The sequence below is a fragment of the Mirounga leonina genome, unplaced genomic scaffold (genome assembly GCF_011800145.1).
Source record: "Mirounga leonina isolate KUSES-001 unplaced genomic scaffold, KU_Mleo_1.0 Mir_180, whole genome shotgun sequence".
NCBI lineage: Eukaryota > Metazoa > Chordata > Mammalia > Carnivora > Phocidae > Mirounga > Mirounga leonina.
Window position 1 is genome coordinate 27,213,819 of NW_023270469.1, and position 18,508 is coordinate 27,232,326.

The window sequence follows — 18,508 nt, forward strand, 5'->3', positions numbered from 1 at the left end:
TTTCTTTCTTTCTTTCTTTCTTTCTTTCTTTCTTTCTTTCTTTCCTTTCTTTCTTTCCTTTCTTTCTTTCCTTTCTTTCTTTCTTTCTTTCTTTCTCTTTCTTTCTTTCTTTTCTTTCTTTCTTTCTTTCTTTCCTTTCTTTCTTTCTTTCTTTTCTTTCTTTCTTTCTTTCTTTCTTTCTTTCTTTCTTTCTTTCTCTCTTCCTTCCTTCTTCATTCTTTCTTTTTCTTTCTTTCTTTCTTTCTTTTCCTTCCTTCCTTCCCTCTTCCCCTTTCCTTTCTTTCTTTCTTTCTTTCTTTTCTTTCTCTTCCTTCCTTCTTCATTTTCTTTCTTTCTTTTCCTTCCTTCCTTCCTTCTTCCCTTTTTCTTTCTTTCTTTCTTTCTTTTTTTTCTTTCTCTTCCTTCCTTCTTCATTCTTTTTCTTTCTTTCTTTCTTTCTTTCTTTCTTTCTTTCTTTCTTTTCCTTCCTTCTTCCCTTTTTCTTTTCTTTTTTCTTTCTTTCTTTCTTTCTTTCTTTCTTTCTCTTCCTTCCTTCTTCATTCTTTCTTTTTCTTTCTTTCTTTCCCTTCCTTCCTTCTTCCTTTTTTCTTTCTTTCTTTCTTTTCTTTCTTTCTTTCTCTTCCTTCCTTCTTCATTCTTTTTCTTTCTTTCTTTCTTTTCCTTCCTTCTTCCCTTTTTCTTTCTTTCTTTCTTTCCTTCTTTCTTTTTCTTTCTTTCTTTCTCTCTTTTTTTCTTTCTCTTCCTTCCTTCCTCCTTTCTTTCTATTTATTAATTTTTTAAATACTTCTATTTTTATTTATTTATTTAGATTGAGAGAGAGAGCATGCACAAGCAGGGTGGGAGGGGCAGAGGGAGAGAGAGAATCCCAAGCAGACTCCACACTGAGCATGGAGCCTGATGTGGGGCTTGATCCCACAACCCTGAGATCACAACCTGAGCCGAAATCAAGAGTCGGATGCTCAACTGACAGAGCCTCCCGGGCCCCCCAGCCTTTGTTCTTTAAAGGCTACTACACAGTACTTCTCTGTACCACGTCAACACAGAAAAGCAACTCAGGCAGGCATTTTCTGGAGGTTGCACGGGCGGAGCTGAAGGAGAAAGGGTTTGGACTTCGGCCTGAAGTCCCCAGGGAGTTTATCCTCGTGGCCGCATTCCCCACACTGCCGCCTCCTGGGAGGCCTGGTTTCGCTTCCCGCTCCGTGGCACCACCTCACAGCTCCAGAGCCGGCTCTCTGCAGATCTGCTAGAGTCCACAGGCGGGCACAAGGTTGTCACCTAAAAACCCACCTTTTCGGCTTCTCTGAGAAACCAGAAGCTCTGGCAACACTGGGTCCACATTTCTAGCTGGGCACAGCTGCTCACGGCAGCTTGCCACAGTCCCCTCTGCTCCCTATGGGTCTCCTTCTCTGTGTTCCCTGCATGTTCCTGGCCCATCTTGGCACCCATGGCCCAGAGGTCAGAGTGGCGAGCCCTCAGTGGGTCTGTTTCTTCCTCAGCTTTGAACCAGCTTCTTATAATATCCACTGCATCCCCCCTGCTTCCCAAGGCCGAGGAAACTCCGAAGGCCCAAATCAACAGACCCCAGGCCCTGCCTCCCTCATGCCCTCACTCACTGCAGGATGCCAACGTAGCCTTCCACTGTGGCTGGGTGAGCAGACTGCCAGTTCTTCTTGAACCCAACCACCAGAATGTTGGGCTTCATTCTCCCAAGACCTGTGGCCTGCAAAGGATGTTGGACTGAGGTGAGAGGCTCTGTTCTGTGACTGGGGTGGGGCTCGCTCAGGCCCAGCTACCCTCTCCACCACGTGTGAGGGCTCAGGAATCACAATCCGCCAGTCAGGGTCCTGCCCGCCTACACACACCCAGGAGAGAGGGGAAGCTACAGCCAGAAGCTACCAGGACCGGACTGTCCCATTAGCTCTGGATTATCCCACTTCCTGCTTCTCTAGCAAATTATTTCTCATCCCAAGGGACTTGAATGTGGATGCCAAACTGAGAGTATCCCCAGGCCATCTTACCCCTACATCGTTTATACTTTTTTTAGTGTTTAAAAATGTTAAAAATTTTTTTGAAGTGAAATTCCCATACACAAAATTAACCATTTTTAAAGCATATAATTCAGTAGAATTTAGTATAGTCACAATGTTATGCAACCATCACTTCTATCTACTTTCAAAATATTTTCATATCCCCCCCCAAAGAAGACCCTGTATGTTCTTTTTTTTAAAACGAGAAGTATTTAGAATTATTAGAAAGGACTCTGATATGCTGGCTCAGGATTAACAACTGTTATTGTATCTATGCACCCCATTTTACAAGCTGAGAAAACCCAGCAGGAAAATGAATTGCCCAGTGGAACATTCTAGAACTTGATCTGAGTGGTGGCTTCACACCCCTGGGTGTATCTGCATATGCAAATATGTATCAGACTATACACTTAATATTTTTCACTTTGCTGCCTGTAATTATATTTAAAAAAAAAAAGAAAAAAGAAAAACAAGAATTGCTCAAGATCACACAGGCCCCATGGGCTCCCAGCTCAGTTTCCCATAGGCCCTTGGACACCGTGAGAAAGTGCCCTGAGTCAGCATATCTGGAGAGACAAGAGAGGCAGGCACTCCCGTTGCAGCAAAAGGAGCTTCAACTAGCCCCTCGGGACATCCCACCTTCCAGGTTGTCACACCAAGTATTAAGTCCTGTGGGGAAGCCCCGAACCCGTGGCACCTGCATGAGAATCTGAACACCACTGCGGAGGTCCTCAGCAATGACATCCGAGTAGAAGGCCTTGATCTTCCTCTTGTTCAACCACTTGGTGTGCCCATTGGTGATGAGCCGGAGCTCAGGCATCCTCTGTTTGCGAGGTCCCTGTGGGTGGTGGGGGCAGGTGACATCAGGAGCTGCCTTCACCCTCTGGCCCTAATGAGATTCAGCCCCTCTCCTCCCTGGAGGCTGCCCCAGGGGCTCAGCCACACCCTTTTTCCCCTATGGAGTTAGGGGAGGCCAAGAGGAGGAGGAGGGAGGGTGGAGGGCGGGGGAAGGAAGATGGAGGGAGCAGGCAAGAGGCGGGGCAGTGCGGAGAAGCCAGCGATGGGGACAGGGGAGGGGAGAGAACCAGGCCCACAGCAGGGTCTGGTGGGCTCTGCTTGCTCCATAGCCCCTCCGCCCCGCACTCCTCCCCACACTCTCTGGCCGCCGTCCAAGGGTGGACTTCATGCCCAAGGGCTCCTCCAAGGGCATGACCCCACCCCACCTATAGGGGCCACTCACGATGAGCACATGGCCACAGACCATCAGGCTGAGGTTCCGGGTGAAGGTGCCCACAAAGTCAACCAGGGCCGGGCGGAAGTTGGGGGGCCCTGTAAGCACTAGGCACTGGGGGCTGAGGAGGGGAAGGGAAAAGGGCATGAGCCATCTGGACAGAGCCCACGGGGATCTGGGTACAAAACGCAGGTGCCGGGGAGAATAAAGGCTGGGGGTGGGGAGGCACATCACTTTCAAGATCCCTGTGCCATGTGGGGGGGGGGGGACTCAGTCTCTGGATGAAGAGGCAACCAAGGGCCGTGGTCCGGGGCCACTGCCAGACTCAGCTGGAGCCAGACAAAATCAGTCACTCACCAGCTGTGTGACCTCGGGCCAGTTACTTAATGTCTCTGTGTGTCCATGTTCTCATCAGCGGCTGGGGTTAGTAATTTCATATGCCCCAGGGGGCTGTGGTAAGTTGGCATAAGGCACTTTTGAGCAGCAATGCAACGCGAATACATGTGGCTGATGTTAGCATTACCGTCTGGTGGGACGGAGTCCCACACACGTGACTCTCCTCGCTTAGGAGAGGTTCGTCACGGTCAGCCTCACAGATGACTGTAACAGGGACTACAACACCGGATCGTCCTTGGATAGCCCTTTGCGTCTCGAAGAACATATTCTGCTGTAAAAACTCAGGTACAGAGAGGTCACTAGACTGGCTTGGTCCCCACTGAGCCACGTCAACCTAGCCCCTCACCGCGGAGCGGTGCTTCTCCACGTCTGTTCCCTCTCTGAGCCTGGGTGGTGCCCACCCCCAGACTGCGGGGGCAGGTGACAGGTGGTTGGGAGCCTCCCAGAGCAGGGACACGGCTGCGCTCACCGGTAATTCTTGATGTGGTCCTCTACCTCGTTGAGGCCCACCGAGTAGCTCAGGGCCAGGTTGTAGGAGCCGGCCTGTACCGAGGATCCCCAGTTCACCTCTGAGGGTGGGGGGTGAGCACAAGATTAGAAACCCCCGGGAGAAACCAGTCGTGCCGAGGGAGGGAATGATGACCTTCTTTAGGAATCAGGCACCGTGGGAGCTGGGCTGCCTGGTGGGTGGACAGCCTGCAGATTTCTTCCTAATGTTTGCACGCATCATACAGCTACATATTTAAAACGTACACTCCAAAGCATTAAATTCTAGGGACACCTGGGTGGCTCAGGTGGTTAAGCGTCTGCCATCGCTCAGGTCATGATCCCAGGGTCCTGGGATCGAGCCCCACATTGGGCTCCTTGCTCAGCGGGGAGCCTGTGTCTCCCTCTGCCTGGTGCTCCCCCTGCTTGTGCTCTCTCTCTCTCTGACAAATAAATAAAATCTTAAAAAAAAAAAACCCCAAAAACCAAAGTATTAAACTCTACAAAATATTCACCTCTCTTGACCAACAGACAACGACCTAGAAGACCAGGTTCAAATTTAGAATTCTAGGCTTTCCTGGAGTTCTGCATCTTGTCCCGAGATCACTGTCACCCCAGGATCCTTGCTTGCATGCTGTGTCCACCTGTCTTTCGGTCAGCCAGCCCCTCACCACCCCTCAGGCCTAGATGTGCACCCCAGCAGCCCAGCCACTTCAAGAGGATGGCCCTGGGCAGGCAATTCCAGGGTCCTGGGTGCCAGGGGTGGGAGGTCCAGAAGTAGAGGTGTGGGCTCTGAGTGGGCACGTCCCCATAGACTACTCACCCCATGGGGAGGGACGGGGCTGGAGGGTCAGAGCAGGGCCCTTGAGAGCACAGAGCCTGATGCAGGCCCTCTAGCTGAGCTGAAGGGCAAGATGGCTGGCTTGGTGCCCTCGGGGGGTGGGGGAAAGGGAGCCTGAGCCCCTGGGCAACCTGAGCCCGCACACCTGGCTTTTTGTAGATCACATAGAGCAGGAGGAAGAGGACGACGCCGATGGCAATGAGGGCCGCCCACCAGGTGAGAAGGAACATGATGACGACAGAGATGACCGCCCCAAACAGCGCCGCCCACTTGCTGTAGTACTGGAACGAGGGTCTCCACCCTGGGCGGAGGACGCAGGTCGGTGGGCATGTTCTGGAGCTTCCTCCTGGGCCAGGGCTGCTGGGCAGGGCCGGGGTGGCAATGCCAGCCATGCCCAGAGCCAGGGTCCCAGCCTGTGCCCACCTGCACCCCCCCCTCCGCACTCCGGCTCTCCTGGGGCTGGGCTGGAGGCTCTGGGGAGGACCACACGCCTGCCTTGGCTGGCATTTGGCCACATTGACAGGCTACACCAAGGACAAGGCATCCAAATATGGCCATACGTCAGCAACAGCACCAGCTCCCGTGTCTCTCGCGGAGCCAAGGGGGTGGCAGGCCGGGGAAGGCTGTGATTCTCCCTGGCTCCACACCCCCGGGCCATTGCAGAGCCACCAGGGACAGCCACCCCATGGCACAACTGTGGGGTGCCACGGTCCCCGGGCTAAGGAAAAGATGGCCTGGTGACCAGCCCATTGGCAATTCGGGGATAATCAGAAAAAGGCTTTCTCAGGATACTTCACTGCCACCTGCCAGAAATTTTTTAGAATAAACATACAAATGGATGATGTATGTGAGCGGCACCCCGGGAGTTGTGCAAAGTGCAACCTGCAACAACCTGGGACTTTGGGCAATTCTCTTCCTTTTCTGGGGAGTCAGATTCCTGACTCCTGTAAATTTGGTGGAGGAAGGCACTAGAGAAATCTCTGCACCCTGTAAACAGTGTATGAATCCGTGTTCCGTGTACAGCATAAGTGCTTGAGAAATGAGAGCTGCTATTATTATTATGACATGAATGGTCCCTTGAATTGGTTTCGATGTGAGAAGTGACCTTGGTGTGCCCACCTACATCCGTGCCTTCCCCGCCCCCACCCCGGCCCCCGCCCCACATGCCTCCTCCCAGAGAGGGGTGAGGGGGCGCTGCTTACCAGGCGAGTTGGTGATGGAGGCGTGGAAACAGCTGAAGTTGATGAGGGCATAGGAGCACAGGAAGAAGTTGGAGATGATGGGGGCAATGGTGTTGAGCTCAGCTTCGGGGACCCGAGGGAGAGAGAGAACAGTCTGTTGGGCAACCTGTCAGGGAGCAGCCTGGTACCCTTCCTTGCAGTTGGGGGATTCCAGACAGGCCGCAGAGGCTCAGTGCGTCTCAACCTTCTCATCTGTGAAATGGGTCCATCATTTTTTGTGAAACAAAGGGCCGATGTTTTGTTTACTGTAAAAGGCCGGCTCTTAAGAGGATGCAGAGAAATGGGAGATCTTATGGGAGAACCAAGGACAGTGGTTGTCATACTTTTTTTGTAGCCACAAATTACAGTAAGAAATATATTTTACAATGTGATCCAAGGCCCACGTCCTCTTCTATCTGAAACTCTGGGACCATAGGACACACACAGTTCCACCCACAGTGGAAACCCACTGAAGAACTGGGTCCTCCCTTCCCTGTCTCACTCGGCTGCCATTGCCCCTGGCACGGCCAGACAAACTTTTGCATGGGTATCCTTGTTTCAGGGGCCTGCTTCGAGGGGAACCCCAAAACAAGACAAGCACCTCTTAGGTGTCGGGACTTCTGAGCATGATTCCCTTGAATCGCCACAAGAACCCAGCCCCAGAGCATCCGAGATTACGGTTCTCAGTCTGAACTGCGGTCAGATCCACTCAGATCAAAGGACACAAAATCTGAGTTGGGGGTAGACTGCAGGACGAGCAGGAAGCAGGGATGTGTCTGGGGAACACTAGGCCTGACGAGAGGTTTCCATCCCCTGGGGGTGGCCCTGCTGCCTCTTCATCTGGTTCAGGATCCGGGAATACCCAGTGTCTGGCCAGGCTTCCTTGATGGAAGAGAGTAGACTGATAGGGTGAGTCTCATGATTGCTGATGCCAGCATGAACAGCAGGGATTCAGCTATGGCAGGACCACAGGACGACCAGCAGCCAGCCCCCGCCCCACTCCTGCATCGGGGGCCATAGCATGGCCACTGTCCTTGCTTGGTGTGGCCACCTTTCTCCTAGCAAGTTCTGCCTTGTTGGCTAAGTAAATCAGGAAGTACTGGGGAGTGTGTGCATGAAATGCAATGCATGTGCATGCGTGTGTATGTATGTACACAGAAGTCTCTGCCTGCCCACCTGTGACGCACCTGCTATGCGCTATTGCTCCCATTCTGCAGATGAAGAAACTGAGGCTCGGGAAGGTAAAATGATTTGTCCAAGGTAGCACAGCTGGAATATGGCAAAGCCAGGGTAGAAAGCCAATCTAACTAACTGGTTAACTGGGATCTGTCTCCTGGGGCATCCTCTACCACGAAGTCCGAGGGGTCTGGCAGCTCAAGGTCTGAGAAACGAGGTTGTCTAGCTTATACACACTACAGAGATATTGATCCAGCTCTTTGTATCAGCTCCCAAGAGCTGTCCTGGGCTCCAGAGTTGTCCTGGGGACTAATTCAGACCTGGGGGCTGGTGGGGGTGGGGTGGGGGGGCCACTTGCCAGGACACAGGAATGCAGAATCAGCAAGAGCAGGTAGGGTCCCTTCTAACGAAATAGAATGGTCCACCTGGTGTGGTGTGGCAGCCACCTGTCTGGAGCCGGGAGAGGGGCGGGGACCACATGACCAGCCTCACCCACTCGAGGGTTAGTCACTGAGTGCCCACACCCTGCTGGGCCTGGCTGGGCACTGGGCGCCAAGGTGAGCAGCACGGAGAGGGGCCCTCACAGGCCCCCGCGCCCTGGCAGCCTCTCACCGATGATGATGAAGGCCACGGCGATGGCGTAGGCCAGCAGGTAGCCGCGGACCGGCTCCTTGTTCTTGCCGTAGCCCTTCCCGAAGAAGCCGATCAGCGGGTACAGTTGGTCCTCACACAGGCACTGTGGGCACGGGAAGATGTGCTCACCCCAGGCTGGGCCCCCCTCCCCTCCTCTGCCCGACAGCTCCCCTCCCCGCCCCAGGCCCTGCTTACTCCCTCCACCCCAGCAGGGCGCTTCCTCTAATCTACATCCTGGTTTCTGTCTCTTAAATGGGAGTCATCTCCATGCCCACCCACACCTCACCAGGGAGACAGCAAAAGGGCAAGATGAGAGGGGAGGCAACCGTGGCGGGGTGAAAAGGGGTCAGCGGACTTGCAGACAGGACGCCAGGCTGCGCAGGGGAGACTCTGGGGTGGGAAGTGCAGGTGCTCTTCAAAGCACGCATGGGAGGGGGGCTGCTTCCTGCGCGAGTTGGTCACTGGCCCCCTTTTGCCTTCAGTCTGGACTGTCCCTGTCCCGCGATACCCCCAGACCCTTAGCAGTCACCAGGGGACCCTTGCACCTGGGCCTCCTGGACCCTCCCGCCGCCCGTTCCGCAGCCTCACCTGGAAGACTTTGGCAGCAGAGACGAGGCAGGCCAGGGCGGAGGAGAGGGTGGCCCCAAAAACGCCAGCCGTGATCAGGGGCGCAAAGCCGGACACCATGCTCATGGTCTGCGGGGACACGGGTCCAGGCCCCTCGCGGTGGAGCCCCTCATGCCCGGAGCCCCCGCCCAGGGCACCCCAGTCCCCGCTGCAGGCAGGGGCTAGGTCCTGAGGCCTCGGAGTCCACACCCCTTACCTGGGGATCCCAGGGGCCGCTGAGGCAGGGGCTGGGCCCCGGGGCCCCCACCTGAGCCTGAACCTCTTCCCCCCAAGCCTGGGGCCCAAGTGCGTCCCGGCCTGTTCCAGCCCCGGTCTGGGGTGGCCTTCCCGGCAGGGGCCGCACGCACCTGGTAGTAGTTGATGAGGCCATAGCGGCAGCTGCCCTGGCGGACGCACTCGGTGAAGTTCCAGCCGTAGCCGCAGGCCAGCCCCTCGCAGGCGCCCGAGCCGGGGGTCACCGTGTCATTCAGGGCCCCGGAGGCATCCCGAACCACGCAGGAGCCTGAAGAGGGAGCAGGGCTTGCGGAGGCCTCCCTCCCTCCCCTCCCTCCTCCCTCCTCTCCTCCCACCCCCAGACATGGTCACTCCTGCAGAGGGCGAGAAGCTGCTGCGAGGCCAGCTCCCTCTTCAGCATGTAGGCATAAGTAATAATAATAACAATAGTAACAGCAACACAGACGTGCCAGGCACAACGCTAAGGACGGGTAACAACCCCGGGAAGCAAGCCTCACCATCGCCTTTGTTGTCATTGTCATTCTACAGAGGCCCAGCAACGTGAAGTGGCTTGTTAAGGTCCCCCCCCCACACCCCCACCCCCGCCCGTGTCCTCCTCAAAGCAGAGACCAGACTGGCTGCGCCCTGGGCCGTGTCCCTTGGCCATCTGTGAACAGCCTGCCTCACAGGGTGGTTAATGGGAGCACCTGTGAGGACCTCCGTGAGAGGCAAGTGTCAACAGCCCAGGCCTGGGTTCAAAGCCTGGCTCCACCACTCAGTGGCCGTGTGACCTTGGGCAGGTCCCTTAACCTCTCTGAGCCCTGGTTTTCTCCTCTGTAAAATGGTGGGAAAGGCAGTGCCCGGATTCAATGTGATGAGGCACGTGAAGGGCTGGGCCTATGGTTGAATCAAGGGCTAGTATCATCTTCAACCACCACCATCATCGTTATTGTTATTATTATTAGTCGTTGGGTCAGCGTACAATTTGTCCTCTAGCATTTTCCCACCCTTGCATCTGTAACTTCAGGTTTGAACGGACCAGAAGAGCCTGGTCTGACCACCCCCATCCCCACCACAAACTACCACCTCCCATGAAGATGTTCTGGTCACCACCACTGGCCCCCCAAAATAAGGTTTGAGCTTCCACTTCCTGAGGTGGCCATGTGCTCCTGGCCCAGCTCTCCCTGTTGGAGAGCGAAGCACCCTGAAACCCTTTCAGTGGTCCTGGGCAGCTACTCACCAATTGTAGCTGAGATGGCCAGGTAGGAGACAGTGGTCCAGAAAATAGCCATGAGCGTTCCCTTGGGGATGGCTACAGCAGGGTCCTGGGGAGGGGGGAGGGAGGGAGGGCATCAGGCAGCCTCTGGGCCTCCTTCCAGGCCCTGCCTTTGTCCGAGGCCGGGGGTGGGCCAGTGACCCCCCGACCCGGCCCCCTCTCAGAGCCCCCTTCCCCAGGGCCCAGAGAGGAAGAACCCTTGCGATTGCAACCCGAAAAGCAGGATGGGACATAAGCAAGATCATGCGGCTGAGAACACATCCAGGCCCTGGGAGCCTGAGGCACGGAGAGAAGCTCCAACCAGCTCCATGCCTGGTTCCCGAGGACACTGGCCAACGCAGGCTCTGGGGGCCCTGAAGTGGGGGGCTCTGGAGTCAGCCTGGTTGCGCTCACTTCCAGGTGACTGGCTGGGTGGTGGGCATGCTCTTTTACGCCTCAGCCCCTCCAGCCTCACAGGGATGCCGGCTAAGTGACTTAATCCACACCAAGCTCCTAGACCAGGGCCTGGCTCACAGGCAGTGCCGGCTGCGAGTTAATCACCATTATGCACCAACTGGTCTGAGTGCTTCCGCAGCAATTAATATACAGACAAGCCCCAAACTCTCTCCCCTCCGAGGAAAAACTCTCTGCTGGCATTTTCCTAACAGAAATAGCAAATCTTCACACGTGCACATCACGTGTTCCACTCTTCCAGACCCTTCCTCGTATATAACTTCCTGTAAAGTGGCCAGTGTCCCCATCCAGCTGGTGGGGAAACTGAGGCCAGGAAGCTGTGCAGAGGGCCCAGCTGGCTGAGCCAGGGGCGGCTCGTTCCTACCACACTGAGGTCCACAGCCTCGGGCCACTGGGGGCTGGTCCCGGGTGGAGTGACACAGGCCGGGATTTTTCCAGCAGGTTCCCTGCCAGGTGTAGACCCCAACCCCAGGGGCAGGCCACAGGACTGGGAAGCAAACTCCCAGCTTTTACTGGGCTGTCCTGCACAACAGGCCGGTAGAACCACAAATGACAGAGCTGGGAGGGACCATGACATTGTCACAGGCAGGTCCAAACCAGGCTGGCAACAACCCACTTCTCTGCCTCAACACTCGGGAGCCTGAGTTGGAACCGATGGTCGCTCCGTGATGAGCAAGCCCTGGCCCTCACCCTGGAGGACCCTGGGCCCCAGGGAAGGAGGTATAGGCAGGATCCTGCCGACACGGGGCAGATGGCCCCTGTCATGGGGCGGACTGGAGTGTGCTGGAGAACAAGGCTGGGGGAGGGAGACACTGCAGGAACCACGGAAGGCCTCATGGCGGAGGCGACGACTGGGGTGGCTCTGAAGGCCAGGGCTGGGAGGAAGGGAGCGGTAGGGCAGAGCCAAGTGGAAGCAGAGGTGCAGAGCTGGAGGGGGTCTGGGGGCTCTGGAGCTTCCAGGTCTGCTGAGGTCTCTCCTGGTGGGGCCTTGCCAGCCCTGCTCTGGGTACCAGGATGGCCCGACCAGGTCAAGCACACAGAGTCCCTGGTCCCTAGGCCAGCAGGCCGGCTCAACCTCCCATCCCACCTCTAGTGGGTTGGACAGTAGCTCCAAAAATTCGTGTTCACCCAGAACCTCAGAATATGACCTTATTTGGGGGCGCCTGGGTGGCTCAGTCGGTTAAGCGACTGCCTTCGGCTCAGGTCATGATCCTGGAGTCCCGGGATCGAGTCCCGCATCGGGCTCCCTGCTCGGCAGGGAGTCTGCTTCTCCCTCTGACCCTCCCCCCTCTCATGTGCTCTCTCTCATTCTCTCTCTCTCAAATAAATAAATAAAATCTTTACAAAAAAAAAAAAAAGAATATGACCTTATTTGGAAATAGGGTCTTTGCAAAATGTAATTAGTTAAGCTGAGGTCCTACCCGGTTAGGCGGGCCTTAAATCCCATGACAAGTGTTCCTGTAAGAAGGGGCAAGGACACACAGAGGGAAGGAGGCCATGGGAAGACAGCGGCAGAGACTGCAGAGACACAGCTCCAAGCCAAGGAAGGCTAAAGACTGTCAGAGCCGCCAGAAGCTGGGAGAGGACAGGAAGGATTCTCCCCGAGAGCCTTTACAGGGAGCATGGCCCTTGACACCTTTGTTTTGTTGGACTTTGGCTTCCAGAGCTGTGCAAGAATAAATGTCTGTTGTTTTAAGCCACAGTGCTTGTGGTCGTTTGTTACAGAGGCCCTGGGACGTGGCTACTCCAGGCCTCCATCCAGCCCCTACATCTTGGCCTGAAATCTCCGCGCCTGGCTTACAAATCAGACACATCTGGATCCACATCTCAGCATCTCCCCCCAGCTGTGTGAGCTGGGACAAGCCCTTTAACCTCTCTGAGCCTCAGTGATGCCCCCCAACCCCAATCCGTGAGATGAGAATCACTGTAGTACACCATAAATGTGAGCAGTTAGGAGCGGGGGCTGTGTCGTGCTCAGGGACGCACCCTGGGACCACCCCAGGTGCGGCACAGACCCCACATCAATCACCAGGAAGTCCCTTGTCTCTGAGCTTCAGCCTCCCCATCAGAAAATTAAGCTAGTAAAGGTTTCCTTGGCCATAGCACAGGGTGATGTTCACGAGATTGCTCTGTGAGAGCTAAGGGGTTGGGGAATGTCACATCCTACTTACTTATGGGTTGATTGTCTCTCTTTCTCACCAGAATGTCAGCTGCATGAGGCACGGATTTGTGTCTTTGTTCTTTGTTTACTGCTGTATCCACAAGACACTAGCACAAAGCAGATGCTCAGAAAATATTCTTGAATGATTAGTTTATGATGGATTTGAGGCCTCTTTGCTCTAGAAATTTGCCCTCCAGCCCCTCTGCTGTCTGGCCCTGGGCAACGCCCAGCCCTCTCTGAGCTTGGTTTGCTCCTCTCTGAAGTGGGGGTGACGAGCCCTCACGGCTGCACCCCCCACCCAGGGTCATGTTTGGAAAGAACGAGGCCCCCTGCAGCCTCATGGGAAAAATGACCATGACCTTGACAACCAGCCCTTTGTACTTCCTTCATGCTGGGCACTTTTCCAAGCGCTTCACATAAATCAGCACGCGGAATCCTTATTCCCTGCTCTGGGAAGCAGGAGTGGGTGCTATGAGTCCTATCTTATAGTTGGCAAAGCTGAAGCCCAGAGAGGTTTTAAGGGACTTGCATAAAGTCTCCATGAATGGGAGCTGCTCTTCAGCAGCTGACAGCACCGTGTCTCGCAGAATGGGCAGAGGGCTGGACCCAAGAGAGAAGGGCCCCTTGAGGGCTTGAGGGCATTCAGGACAGAGCAAAAGTGTACCCCTACTCCCCACCCCCCAGCTCCGGGACAGCTGCCGAGCCCTGACACCTGCACACCGTGCTGGTTGGTAACCTGAGAGGCTGGACGAAGCGTCTAGATAAATTGCTAGTCTGTAGCAGGGCTGGCAGGAGAACCAGGCTGTCTAAGCACAAGACTGACCTCTGCAGGGACCTCTGGGCAGGCAGGCAGACCAGGCCTCTGCTGGCCGCTCCCCAGAGAAGGGAGAGGAGCTGGGCAAACATGGCCACTCTGCGATTTCCAGGCCATGCTGTGCACCACCTGGGCACCCCCAGTTAGAGCCAGGCTGGGTGGAGACTGTCTCCAAAGCACCGTTCTTCATTCACTTAAGAAAATGCATCAAGGAGCACCTTTCAGGTAGGACCAGAGGCTGGGAGGGAAGGGTTCCCAGCACCGAGCCGGGTTTTCACTGTTCACCCCACTCGCGCCCCATCTATCTCCTTGATCCTGCCTTGGCAAAGACACGACCGGCCCCTTCGCTCCGGCCCCACCTCCATCCAGAAGTTCTGCTGGAGCCTCTGCTGACATCTATCTCTCCTTCTTCCCCACTTTGTACTCTTTGTGCTCTAAACCTCCCAGTCAATACATTTCACCATTATTCACTCAACAAACGTGTACTGAGCACGTAGTATGTGTCTGACTCTTAGCTGGGAATGGTGACATAGAGGTAGGCCTCAGTTCTCCAGATAAAGAGAACTGGAAGGGAGAAGAGACACGTAAATGGCCTGACATCATTCGGCTAGGGGAGCCAGGACTCTGACAGAGGGCTGGGAGAGATTTAAAGATGGAGGTGTTATTTGAAAGAGGAACAGAACATCTCAAGGTAAAGAAACAAGGGTCGGACATCCCAGGGAGAGAGCACAGCAGAGACAAAGACACAGAGGAGGAACAGGCCACACAGGGTAAGCCGCTGATCCTCGGGGCTGGGGCAGGGGACATGGGACTGACGACCGTGGGCCGGAGCCTCAAACTCTGAGCAGAGGAGATGGCCCGCATCAAGACAGTGGGGAGCCCTGGGAGGATGCCAGCCCAGTAAAGATGTGCATGAACCAGTCTGAGCTTTGGAAGGTCAAGCTGGCTCAGTCTTCCCCCTTAGGCTGAGAGTCCTGGGAACTACGGAGGAGCTCCGCCCATTTTAGGGTGGTCCTCCAGGCCTAGAACAGAGCTGGTGTCAATCAACAACCTCGGAATTGAGTGGGGTGAACGGAGTTGGTTTGGATTGGCTGCGATTGAGTTGAGTTGGACTGGACTGGATTTTAGAAGCTCTGGCCCCGCCATCTCAGTGCCCAGCTCAGTGCCCAGTGGGAGATCTTGGTAGGACAGGGCCAGGAGGCAGGAGGGCAGGCATCCTGCTCACCTTGAGGTCCCCGGAGATGTTGGCCCCTGCCAGGATGCCTGTGGCCGAGGGGAAGAAGATGGAGAACATTCCGAAGAAGCTGCCTTCGACGCCCCGCCAGTCGGGCACCAAGTTCTGGACAAAAATGTCCGCTGGGAAGACCAAAGCCTGAATCAGGGCCACCCAGAAGGCTGGGCCCAGCCAGGCAGGCAGGAGGCTCCTCCTCTCTGGCAGCTTCCAGGCCTGGCAGTTGGGGGAACCCTCCTTCCGGTGCCCACAGAATGGGCCAGATGGGTGGGCAGACTGTACCTGTCCCCGGAGCCATGGACAGGGCCCCCAACCTGCACGTACCCCGGTAGCTGAAGAAGCCTTTGGAGGCCTTGTCCTCAGATGGGGGAATCAGCGTCCCCACCAAGTAGTTGGCAAAGGAGACCATGATGACGAGGAAGAAGAGCACCTGGGCCTGGGTGTAAAGGACCCTAGAGGTCAGATGGCCTGGCCCCGCCTGCTCAGGGAGCCCCAGCAGGACAGAACCTGCCCAGAGTCCCTCCCTCCCCCATTCATTCATTCATTCATTCATCCGCCACCCATTATGCTGCAGGCCCCGTTCTAGGAGTTGGCAATATAGCAAGGCTCTTGTCTTGCTGATAAATACGGGACATGACTCTAGAGTAAGAACAAGGGTGTGTTGGGGGCTGTGTGGGGGCTACGTTAGCAGAGTGGTCTACGACGGTGTCTTCAAGGGATCTAAAGGAGGTGGAGGAGCGAGCTGCAGAATGATCAGGGGCACAAGCTGGGGACAGCGAGGAAGGAGGGTGGCGGAGCTGGAGGCCAGAGTGAGGGGGAGAGAGGAGAGGCGGGGGCGGGGGGCAGGGGCCAGATCTGCCAAGTCTGCCTGCTGACGCCCCATGTTTCTTCTGCCCTCCTTCCACAGTGCTAAGCCTCTGAATTTTGGCTGGATATGGGTTCACATGAGGACACATTTCCCTGCCCTGCCTGCCCCTTAGGTGTGGCCACGAGACCAAGTTCGGGCTGACGGGATGGATGCAGAGGGATATGTGCAACTTCCGGACAGGGCCCGAAAAGGAAAAGAAAAAGGCCTTCTCCCCTCCCTGCTGATTGGACTGTGGCCGCCGTAGAGCAGGTGCATGAAGGCCATAGGATGGAGCGGGCTGGGTGCCTGAGCCCCGGGAGCCATACACACCTAGATGGTTACAGGAGAGAGGTCCCGTTCTTTAGGGTCTCTCTGTCACAGCCGCAGAACAAGAAGCCCATTTAATACACCAAGAAGAGGCAGAACCAGGCCTGGGACCCAGGCCTCACGACTCCCGCTTCTCCACCTGATCACTCCCGACCTCCCCTCCTCACCTTGGCCTCCCACTCCATGCCAGCCAGGGAGATGGCCAGCAGCACGGTGACGGTGACCACGCCGATGATGCGGATGTCATTGATGGGGTCCACGATAGGTGTGCCATACTCCTGGGGAGGGGGACAGGCCAGGCTGCACGCTGCCCTCTGAACACACCCCCCACCCAGACTCCTCCAACTTGATTCACCTCAAGTATGGGTGTCCTCTCACGGCTAAACAGAAACACAACCCCCTTCCCTGGCAACAGAGCCCCTAGAGTGGCTGCCGTGCCGATCTGGACGGTTGAGCTCCAAAGGCAACACGCGGCCCTGAAGGGGACTTCTGGGAATGGTCTTTATTTGAGATCATCACGGTCACCCACAGCGGTCAGACTGTGGCCGTGGCCCCTGAAGGGTAAAATCGGGCAGAGGGGCAGGAAGGCCTGGCCTAGACGGGGTCGGGGAGAGCAAGGGAGGCTGCCCGGGCTCCCTCTGGCTTCACCTGGATCAGGTCCCGCACGGTCTCTGCGAAGCCCACGGTATGCATGGCCACACCCACGGCGTTGGCAAAAGCAAAAATGAGGCCGATGGAGCCCCCTAGCTCTGGGCCGAGACTCCGGGAGATGAGGAAGTAGGTACCACCTGTTGGGGACAGAGCCAGGAGCCATGAAACCAGCTGGCTGGGGTGGGCTTGGGGCAGGCAGAATCTGAGGCTGGGAGAGGGTAACCATGGGACCCTCCCCTCCCCTGGGCCCACAGCACAGGGTAAAACTGAGGCCATCCGTGGGGGACCCAAAGCCTTCACCTGGAACCAGAGGGAGCAGCCTGGGGCATCCCCATTTTGGTGGGGATGGGGTAGGTGGGGAGTGGCTCAGAGACCCATTCCCAGGGTAAAGACTGGGGGAGCAACAGGAAAGGGGAGGGCCTTGGGTGTGGGGTGGGGCCCACCTGACTTGACCTTGCCGTTGGTGGAGATGGCCGAGATGGAGAGGCCGGTGATGGAGGTCACAGTGACGGAGAGCAGGATGATGATCCAGGTCAGGACTGTGGGGGTGGGTGGGGATGTGATCACCATAAAACTCAGTGGGGGCATTTCCCAGGTGAGGAGCCATGTGAGGAACCTGAGTCAGCCGACTGGTTCAACATACCACCTAAGTCACCTCCCTTCTCTGAGCCTTGATTTTCTCATCCGAAAAATGGGTCTCTGTCTCCCTCCTGGTATATTCTGAATAGCCAGGGAGTTGATGAGCCACTATATAAAGGATCATTTGTTATGGAAGGGAAGGCACCCTCCTTTAGTAATAAAAAATAATCACCACTTGAACACCTTTGGGTGCTAAATCCTATGCTGTTTTACATGCATCATAGAAACCCCACAATAGGTCTGGGAGGTAGGGACAGCTATCACCCCCTTTCTACTGATGAGGAAACCGAGGCTCAGAGAAGTTAAGAAACCTATCCAAGTTCACATGCATCAGAGCTAGCTTCTGAACCTTGGTGTCTGTCCAGAGCACAGGTTCTTAACCTGGACGCTGTGCAGTAGAGATTGACTCCAAGAGGTTAAGTGACCTACTGAGGGCACAGAGAGCCAGGGAGAGTCCTCAGGCCGGATAACTCCATGTCCAGACTCCTCTGCCACACTTCCCTGACCTCTGTCACTGCAGAAGCCTGTGGTCTCTGCGGGCCAAGTTCAGGACTGAGGCCTGGGAGGAGCAGGTCTCAGGCACACCCTCCTCCTTCCCCCCAGAGATGGCACTCACCAATGCCTGCCTGGCCTGTAATCCAGGGGAGCCGTAGGTAGAGGATCACACCCCAGATATTGAGCATGCAACGGATCTGGGAAGAGAGAGGGGTTGGAGGCCATCCGGATGGGCTGATACCCCAAAGCCAAACACACAAGTCCCTGTCCCCAGTCATGGCATGGCATCGGGCATTTCGGCCTAGGGGACACCTGGCTCCTTCCTTGGCTCTGCTCACTTCACTGGGTTCCTACTCAAATGCCCCTCTAGCTCTGTGGGGCAGGGAGGGGATGGGTACCCAGAGATTCACCTGCCCCTCCCACCCACCTTTCTGCCCTTCCACTGGGGTCTGAGGATGGGCTGCAAGCATCATCACCTGTCACCCGGCCCCAAGCCCAGGATCCTATGTCTGCCAGCCCCAACCATGGCCCCAGTGGCCAGCTGTCGGCCCAGGGCCTGGCATCTAGGAGGAGCTCAGCGAATAGCAGCTGAGCCAATGCCCAACGTGCAAGGAGAAACAGCGCTCGGGTTGCTGTGACTTCAGCTTCCAAATTTACAGCAAAGCCAGAGGCTACAGCTGAGACTGAATTCCAGGGAGGTGTGGGTGCTGATGTGGTCTTTGGCCCCAGCCAAGTTCTTGGGGTTGGGCAGGAGCTTGTGGTAT

At 55.9% G+C, this 18,508-nt stretch overlaps 1 protein-coding gene across 3 annotated transcripts in view; it reads right to left on the reverse strand.

Annotated features, from left to right (window-relative positions):
• The window catches only part of SLC12A3 (solute carrier family 12 member 3), a 37,056-nt gene that overhangs the window by 16,876 nt on the left and 1,672 nt on the right, over positions 1 to 18,508 (reverse strand). For all 3 annotated transcript variants that reach the window (XM_035025162.1, XM_035025164.1, XM_035025161.1), the window contains exons 3-18: positions 17,866 to 17,941; positions 17,054 to 17,149; positions 16,608 to 16,747; positions 16,127 to 16,237; positions 15,110 to 15,221; positions 14,780 to 14,910; positions 10,091 to 10,175; positions 8,985 to 9,139; positions 8,599 to 8,706; positions 7,990 to 8,113; positions 6,184 to 6,285; positions 5,127 to 5,282; positions 4,124 to 4,223; positions 3,268 to 3,379; positions 2,725 to 2,865; positions 1,614 to 1,720 (exon numbers count right to left, since the gene is read on the reverse strand). In XM_035025162.1, the coding sequence (XP_034881053.1) occupies positions 1,614 to 1,720; positions 2,725 to 2,865; positions 3,268 to 3,379; positions 4,124 to 4,223; positions 5,127 to 5,282; positions 6,184 to 6,285; positions 7,990 to 8,113; positions 8,599 to 8,706; positions 8,985 to 9,139; positions 10,091 to 10,175; positions 14,780 to 14,910; positions 15,110 to 15,221; positions 16,127 to 16,237; positions 16,608 to 16,747; positions 17,054 to 17,149; positions 17,866 to 17,941 (1,856 nt within the window). The remainder of the gene's footprint in view (positions 1 to 1,613; positions 1,721 to 2,724; positions 2,866 to 3,267; positions 3,380 to 4,123; positions 4,224 to 5,126; positions 5,283 to 6,183; positions 6,286 to 7,989; positions 8,114 to 8,598; positions 8,707 to 8,984; positions 9,140 to 10,090; positions 10,176 to 14,779; positions 14,911 to 15,109; positions 15,222 to 16,126; positions 16,238 to 16,607; positions 16,748 to 17,053; positions 17,150 to 17,865; positions 17,942 to 18,508) is intronic.